Source organism: Amyelois transitella, chromosome 19 (assembly GCF_032362555.1).
Source record: "Amyelois transitella isolate CPQ chromosome 19, ilAmyTran1.1, whole genome shotgun sequence".
Taxonomy (NCBI): domain Eukaryota; kingdom Metazoa; phylum Arthropoda; class Insecta; order Lepidoptera; family Pyralidae; genus Amyelois; species Amyelois transitella.
The window spans coordinates 921,886-931,264 of record NC_083522.1 but is presented as its reverse complement, the minus strand read 5'-3'; the positions used below and the strand labels follow the sequence as shown (position 1 = coordinate 931,264).

The 9,379-nt window shown below is 34.4% G+C and overlaps 1 protein-coding gene across 1 annotated transcript in view; it reads right to left on the bottom strand.

The window, feature by feature from the left end:
* Positions 1 to 1,078: 1,078 nt before the first annotated feature.
* Positions 1,079 to 9,379, bottom strand: part of LOC106139826 (putative transcription factor SOX-14) — an 89,754-nt gene continuing 81,453 nt past the window's right edge. Inside the window, exon 2 of the mRNA XM_060949807.1 lies at positions 1,079 to 6,770. Coding sequence (XP_060805790.1) covers positions 6,051 to 6,770 — 720 coding nt within the window. The 3' untranslated portion in view covers positions 1,079 to 6,050. The remainder of the gene's footprint in view (positions 6,771 to 9,379) is intronic.

Genomic DNA, 9,379 nt, shown 5'->3' with positions numbered 1-9,379 from the left:
TCCCAGGACTGAAGATGTCATCACAGTGAGTAATGACCCGTCTAATTTCCACGGCATACGAAATTAAAGCTATAAATTTGAGAACCCTCTTATTTGTGTCCGTTGACGTTTTTTTACAGCTAATGATTTGTATAAATCATTCTAGGGTATAAAAAATTAAGATTAAATGTGACTTTTCAGCAATTTGGTGAATGAAATATTTTGGTGGAACTAGAGTATAAAATATATACCCACCCTATAAAGAAGTGAAATACCATAGAAATGCCGTGTGGTTCCCGGCACCAATAGAGAAAAGAATAGGACCACTCCATCTCTTTCTCATGGGTGTCGTAAAAGGCGATTAAGGAATAGGCTCTTATTCTTTTTAGCTGCTTATATTTCCTAAATCGACTTTTACAACATCCATGGTTAGATGGAAGTATATTATTTATTATGTTCTACTCTGCCAGAAAAAAAGATATATTGATGACTTTTCTATAAATTTTCATTTTGTCTCTAGCAGTGTGGTTCTCAGCACCAATACAAAAAGAATAGGACCACTCCATATTCTTTCCGTGGATGTCGTAAAAGGCGACTAAGGGATAGGCTCATAAAATTGCGATTAATTTTTAGGCGATGTTCTAGCAACCTGTCACTATTTGGATCTCAGTTCCATCATTAAGCCGAGCAGCTGAACGTGGCCTATCAGTCTTTTCAAGACTGTTGGCTCTGTGACTGAATGTAGAAATTTTCATTAGGGCAGGTAAATATTGCAATAAAAATCTGGTTATTTTTTTTAAAAACTGGATGATTTATTTTATCATAATAATAATATATATTCATTATCACTTAAACAAATTACCATACAAAATGTACATTGGTTTTTTTTTTTAATCTGAATTACTACAGTAATGTTATTTCTTAACATTCAAAGATACTACATAGGTACATTATATATACTAACTGCATAAGGTACCTTAATTTATACAACGTACGAGGGGAAAATTTCTGAGTTTGAACAGCGTTCTCGTCGAAACGAAAAGATTCTTAAACTATAATTGGACAAAATCTCTAAAAAATAATCCCCTATCAGGGTAACAATCTTTGATTTTAATAATCAAAATCAGAACATTATATACAATTTTAGAAACGATTGTTAAGATTATTATTTTTTTTTTTTTTTGGTAAGCCGAATTTGATATAAACTGCGTAGTTCTAATTAGAGATCCATCGGTAACGGTGTGTAAAACCCTCATAATTTATTTGGTATACATTGAACAAAAGAAAATTATAAAAAAATCAGGTCTCAATAATCCAAAGGCCGCTTTGAACTTTGAAATCAAACTTGGTATTTCTTCTGTAGATGACAAGGATAGCATAGACTATACTGCAACAACGGAAAGTTTCACAAGACTAGATTGGTTCACACACATTGTGGCATTACGTGAACATTTGTTCAACAAATTCATGAACACAGTTTGACAATTTGAATGAAAGATAAATCAGCATAAGTGTCTTTTGATACTAATATCATGACACTAATAAGTAATAATATCTACTAATAATATCATGACACTAATATCCGGTCGCTAGTTGTTCAAGTCAAGCTATTTAAAATTTAAAGATGCAAAAATTTTCTGAACTTTAACTGACTTATCTATTATCCAAAGTTTGTGGTCAAATTATTGCATGACATGTTTCAGCTGCACATATAGCCTTATGACGTATTATTAACAAGCTATTTACAAATTCCAATAGAAATAATAATGATAAGCAGGTATTGAATGAGAAATCAGTCCAATATTGGTGTTATCTTAATTCATGCTGTTACACAAAATATTTTGGCATGTATCATGAACTACATGACTTAAGCGCACAAAATGACGAAGTTTCACGATGCTACTTATCTTAATTACGCGATAAAATTTAATGGACCATTTTTTTCTCAAAAACTTTTGTTCCTAACACATTTGGTCAACGAATTATTTACAGCAAAAAAGTAACTTCATATTTTAAACATTAGAATAGCGGTGTACATTGATGATGATATTAAACAGATTAAAAGAGGTACTGCCAATACTCAAGAAGATTCAGTTCCTCTTTGATTCTGTAAACTGGTTGGAGAGGTGTAAACAGGATTTGCATATGTGTTATTCTATTTCTTGGATCAGTTTACAAAAAGCCAAAGACGTGGAACGTAATTTAATTTATTTCAAACTTATTTTTACATTTATCTGTTTCTTAAACATTAGCATTAACAACTATTTATTACTATCTTAGACTTGATTCAGATTGTGCGAAATTTTCGTTTTGTTTATATCATTAATTTACCATTTACATAATTATTGACACACTACGTCACGACGAATCGGATTATCATTACATATGCATCTACTATTCCATCTTCACATGCAGTTATATGATTTTATCATACTGTTAATTAACCGTGTATAGACACCAATTAGATACCAGTTAATATAATTTATAATATTATCGTGTGCCCTAATAAAGGAATAAGTTTCGTTGTGTCTGGAGGATAGATTGAAAAAATAAATGAATTACTAAGAAGACGCTTATCAATTAAATCAACAATAGCGATAGATACATATTATACACAGATTCTATAATATTATGAACTTTAAACAATATAACGAGAATATTTTCAACTTTTCAGTTCTGTGAATACATCACTAACATATTCAATTGAATCGCAATTTACATGTCTAATTTTACAAACGTATAACTTTTATAATACAATGTTTAATAATATTTGTAAATTTGTTGTTGCGTATATTGCGTTGTTTATATATTCTTTATTCAGATGAAAAGCAACTCCCAAGCATAGTTTTACGCGGCATCGATAGATTACAACAATATTATAATATATAAGTATATTATAAATAACCTACAACAACTAACTACGTCCTTTATGATATTTTTGAGACGCATAAATACCCTCTAATTTTTCTCACAGTGACGCTTTATTTTGACTTCATTTTAATATTAACAGTTAAATACTTATTTACACACCATAGACTTTAATACTATGGATTTACGAAAAGAATTTCCAAGGCTACAAAGGAAAGAAGCCTGTTTTTATGCAAAGGATCAGATAACTCTCAAAGGGCATTCAAGGAAGGCGAGTGTAACAACATTAATGGGACTTTTTACATCTAAATTTTAAATGAAAACATTTCAACCCTGATAATTCCAAATATTGAAGTATTAATAACAAGAAGCGCTAAATTACTCGTACAACATTATAAATTCGATGTTGCTTTTATAAATACTTCGGGGATTAATCTCCCCACTAATAAAAATTACATTGTAGCAACATTAACAAATTTCTAAAAATGTCCACCGCAAATACTTGAACAAAATATTTTCAATGTATCCTCTGCAAATTTTAAGAGCATTCAACTTGTTCCTTAGCACTATCTATTTTCCTTAATGCATATATAATTTATTAATTCTATATCTGGCTTATTGATGAGTATAATAACGGCAGAATCTATCAATTTTTATTAGTAGGGGGGATATTAAGTCTAATTTGAGCGTCGGTCACTATTCTGATATTGCTTTATATCGTTGAATCGAATATTTATATCACAAGTGTAAAATAACATCTTAGAAGAATGAACGCAAATAAAGGGAACAGAAGCTAAGAGATATATTCAAGTGACACGCGATACGTAGTTTTGTAAAACCATCGCCGTCTTTTACTGAAGCAAAAATGACTTTTTATTGTCAAAGTTCAAAAATGTGGATGGATATATTACATAGAAAGGTATACGACGACGTGTAATGAAATTGTTCGTTCCTCCTCGAAACTTGCGAAGAAGATGAAAGTAAAAAAAAATGCAATCTGGCGTCGAATGAATTCTTAAATGTACAATTTACATTGTAATGACAGCAACTAGTAATGACTACAGCTTAAAATATATTGAGCATCACTAAAATACATCATGAACAGTGGTTGTTTAGGCACAATTTTCTCCTTGTTATTATTATAATATATATATATAATATCGCTCTACTACACACGACACATTACTTATTAGTATGGTAAGTATAGAATAACATGTGTTTAATGCAATTTCATAGACACTTACTAATTAATACGTGAACTTTTTTACATATATATTTATAAGAATATAATATAAGTAAAGCATTTTTTCCCTTATGAATAGAGCACAACGGATCCCTTAATTTAAAATAGGGACACAGATTATCTACAAATATCGTTTTCACAATCTGAATTATTACATTAGAAGGTTTATTTTTTTATCTATCTTAAACATGACTGAGGCAATATTTGTGTAAACATTACCCCCTAATTAACTGACACAATTTTCAATGAATTGACAGATTTTAGCGAATTTCACAAATTGTTTTAGCTTGTGCGTTACTATGGAAAATACTTCCAGTACTTACATTAGCCTTCACTTTTGCAACACTACTAAATTTAACTTGTATAAAATGGGAGATCAGTGTTATTTAATAAAATGCGAAGATGAAATTTTTCACATTAACACAAAGTACAAAAATAGTATGTCTAAAATTCATATCAAGACCGTATTTTATCAGTTTAAAATTATAAAGAAACAGAAGCTAGCGCAGCTAAAACTAATCTACTTTTGCGTTATCAGTCTCTATAATCTTAAAATTTAGAAATTTGATAAAGTAAGTGAATAACAGAATCTGAAATAGCAATGAATTTGAGTGTAACCATAATGTGAGCCAATCAAATCCCACCGTCCCGCGGAACTACTTTCCCGTTATTGATATGTATCTTTCAGTACACCATTTGTATTGAAAATGTTAGCGTGAAGTTTGAAATAAAGATAAAGTTAAGTGTCCCTTCACATCGATCCTTACGTGCCATCGTAACTAAACAGTTATACATACCTTACCATCGAACAGAGAATACCTTACCTATACTAACGTACAATACAACGCGAAACACCGAATCTTCACAATGGACCCCTACCACGACACAAAAAATAATTTGGAAGCTGACAATGCCTCGCACACCAAAGAAGATAACGATACGCACGAGGACGTTAAAAATCGCAAAAGGGTTCGTGGTACGAGTCCGACAATCCAATCAAGACAATCTTCAAAAATACCGCACTCCGAAATTCTTCAAACGACATATCGATTAGCTTCAGACAATAAAATTAAATCGTCGTTCTATCAACTACATGTGCATCTCAAAGTATAAGTGGATTTACATACAGGAAATAGAACGCAAGACGTTACGACTAATAACCTAGTCTTATTTTTCTATTATTCCAATGGATACATTGCTCTAATAATGTTTGAGAAATAAATGTAAATGATGACTCTTAAAGTACAGTTAAAGAAGTAAACGAAATTTGACATAATAATTGCAAACTTACTATTAAACTAGAAGCCAAGTCGAGTAATGTACATGTAAGAGAATACGGACGCGACAACGCGGTGCGAGCGATGATGGCCGACGATGCACGGTTGTTCTGTGCTCAAAATTCCAAATTATCGACAAAATTCTTAACAGACTTTAAATACTTAAAGATCGAGCATAGATCAACAGTGACCGAGGCCCCAAACAAACCCGTGGCTTTCTAACCAGGCGACGGAGTGTAGACGGAGTTATTTACTGAGATGCGTCAGAGACGTGCCGTTTGGAAACCACCCCTTGTGTGAAACAGTTTCAAAACGAAAGCAATACAAAAAAGAACCAACTCACAGCCTATATTAACCCGATGCATTTCCGACGAGTATAATGACGTTGCGTCGACTATTGCAATGGAACATTCGATCAATTGGTAAATCAACACAACAGAAACATAAACGCGACCAACGTTAAGGTCGGTTGATATTAAAAAATAAAATTTTCGCCATCGATCCTTATTACATAACTTTGTACATTGAATCCAAAAATCGACACGTCATTTTGGATGTAGGCACTCTCTAGGCGGGGCGGCGAAACATCGCCGCGTCGTCGGCCTCCGTTCGGCGGCTCGATGGCCGACCGCATGAGATCAGTGAAATCGGCCGGCAGCGACCGTGGCGAGCCTCGCACCGCTCTAAGACTTGAGGAAAGTGTTGAACGCGTTTTCGTCCCACTCGCTGGAGACGCCGATATCGTTTAACATTTCAGAGACGTCCGGAGTGCAGGAGAACTCGAAGTGCGACCCTGATGATGATGACGCTGTTTCAAATGCGTCCGTCGTTAAAGCAAGTTCGAGATCAACTTCGCAGTCAGCGGGTAACGGGAGCAGATCCGTGATGCAGTACAGATCATTGAGGTCTGGACCTTGCATGTTCCGAGTGCCATCTTCGTAGATACACGCAGATTCAGGAGAGTCTGGTGAGCCAGCAGGGGATGCTGGAAGTGATTGAGGTAACGTGGTGTCCATAGGGACGCTGGGTACTGACGGGACGGTCTGTGATGTTCGCGATCGTCGTCTTGATATGCCTTTGTTATTGTTAGAGTCTGCTCGCTGTTTGCGCTTCTGCTTGTTGACGGCTCCGGAACGCTGGGCTGGTTTCGCTGCCTTCTTGCGAGGCCTGTATTTGTAATCAGGATATTCGCGCATATGAAGCTGCCTCAGCCTTTCCGCCTCATCTATAAAGGGCTGCCGCTCTTCATCATTCAAGGTCTTCCAAACGCGCCCAAGATTTTTGGAAATCTCAGCGTTGTGCATGTCTGGCGTCTGTTCGCATATTTTCCTGCGCTCAATCTGTGACCAGACCATGAACGCATTCATTGGCCTCTTTATGTGATTGGGGTTGTTCTTCTTTGTCTGTGAACAAAAGAAAATGTTTCATTAGATACAGAATTTGAGTTCTTGGCATGGGTTGGGCGTAAAAAATATCTCAGATGGAAAATCAGTGTTATCAGTTTAATTGTCGAGAGCGCAATTATTATTTCAGACATGTCCGATCGCCGTTGGCAAGAGCTGACTCTATTGAATTAGTATGCATGGCATTGCACCATTAAGTCTGCAGCCTTACTATAAATGATATTGTTATCATAGGAATTATTATTACTACAAACAAGTCGAATTATAATTATTCTAATAGATCCATAACGGAAAATTTTATACATAAATTGCGTGGGTTGATGTAATGCATTCAATATGATCACCATCATTTGGTTTGTGTTACACGTAACCCAATTTTAAATCTATTTCGACGTGATCGTTGCTATCAATAAAACATTCAAGTGGAGTGTTCTCCATGGTATATTAAACAGTTCCGCGTTGACTGACGATGTAGTTTCAACATTGACTAAAGAGGATGTTTAAGGACATGGGAAGTAATTATCGAAACGTGTAGGAAATAATCGTGAGGTCGTAGCGCATGTTTTTCCTTACGAAAGCCCCGAATTAGATAAGAGATTCTATATACGACGAAATGGAAAACATATTTCCGAGGTTTATCCGCGGGAAGTTTACGTGCCACTATCTTCCCAGCCGTTTCTCGGAGGATATAAAAACAACACCGCACGGTAAGAACATAAGCGAATATTCCCCTTTATTATTCAAATCTTACTTTTGCTAAACTTCAGCCGGGCGATCCCTCTGGAAGAGGGGAGGAAACCTCGCTGGATTTTATGTTTTTTGTTGAACTTATTTATATTCAGGACAAAAAAAGGGTTTGTCAGAAGGCGACTAAATCAAGTTCGGAGTCTCAAGGTGAACTGAATAGAGGTAGGCAGTTTTTTGCGGTGAAACGTATTCGGCTTACTAATATTAACGTTTTTTGTGCTGCCAATTTGTTTTGGACCACAATTTGGTGCAACGGCTGACTTGATTAATCACCTGTTCTTGGCAAGTTTTATCTGTGACTAATATTGATCGTTGCTAAGCGATCTTTTACGTTTTATATCCAAAGTCACCTTTGAGCTGACGCGTTGAAAACATTTTTTTCTTTTTATTTTCGTTGCAAATTTGATTCAATTTTGTTGATGACTCATTTCGATTGTAATATTATTTTCAATGCAATTGGCAGATATAATAAGCTGTACCTTATAAATATATATAAACAACATATAGAAACTACTACTGATAGAAATTTCTCTAGAAATAAGTTGTACCCTTGAACTTAATTTCTCTTTAGCTTAACTTCTATACTTATTTTTTTCCTTGACGTTATACATAAATATCTAAATAAAACAAATAAATAAAAAGAAAAAGATTCTTAAGATAAGGTTAATGTTCCAAAAATAACATTAAGAAGGCCCATTATAACAATTTTATTACCTAACAATAACTCATTTAGGTACTCGGAAATCAGCGGACAAACCTGTTTACTATTAGTTCATCAAAGGAAGTTATGATTAAACATCTTAAAAAAACCTTATCTGAATTCGGCCTTCCTATTGCAAATATGGCGGAATTTGTGACGTTTCTGACGCGGAAACATAGTTGGCCTTGTCAACATACACACAGACATACTTCATATGATACAGTAAGACATAGTATTTCTTCTTTTAACTAGTATAATCACGTCCCTACCCCTTACGGGCTAGACAACCGACAGTCTCAGTATTACACTATGATTTTTCCTTACTACCAGACCAGCTTGGACTAGATGAATGTGCTTCTATTACCTTAGTCGCCTTTTACGACATCCATGGGAAACAGGTGCAGTAATCATATTTTTAAATGCACATTCCCAAGAAACTCACACAATTTAAGTATAAGACTGAAAGACTACGTTCAGCTGTATGGCTTTATGATGGAATTGAGATTCAAATAGTGACAGGTTGCCAGCCCATCGCCTACAAGAGGAATCCCAAGTTTACAAATCTATCCCTTAGTTGCCTTTTACGATATCCATGTAAAAGATATGGAGTGGTTCTATTCTAAATTTAAATCTGTCAACCTTTCATTCAATACTTTCATTTCAAAATGGTGTTCACTTGATAACAATTATTTATATTTTGCGCGCATGCCGGCAGCGTTTCACAAGGGCAACAAGTTTTCTTTCATGTAATCGGACTTAATTTTATAGAGGCCTGTGCTTAATCGCATGTTATTGCTTATTATTTCTTCTATAATGTATAAAGTCGTAAATAGATATAATAACAATTACAGATATATGATTATTTTATTAATATTATCTAATTATAATAATTTAATTACATATACTTATATAGTTTTAATAAAAGTTATAACTATTAACGCATAGGTGGCATCATCATTTTAAAAAAACTATATTATTAATTTATCGTCTAATGTATGTTGTAACAGGCGACTAAGAGATCGCTTATACACTTCGGATTCTTCTTTTAGGCAATCTGCTGGCAACCTGTCACTATTTGAATCTCAATTCCACCATTAAGCCAAACAGCTGAACGTGGCCTTTCAGTATTTCGAATACTGTTGGCTCTGTCGACCCCGCAAGG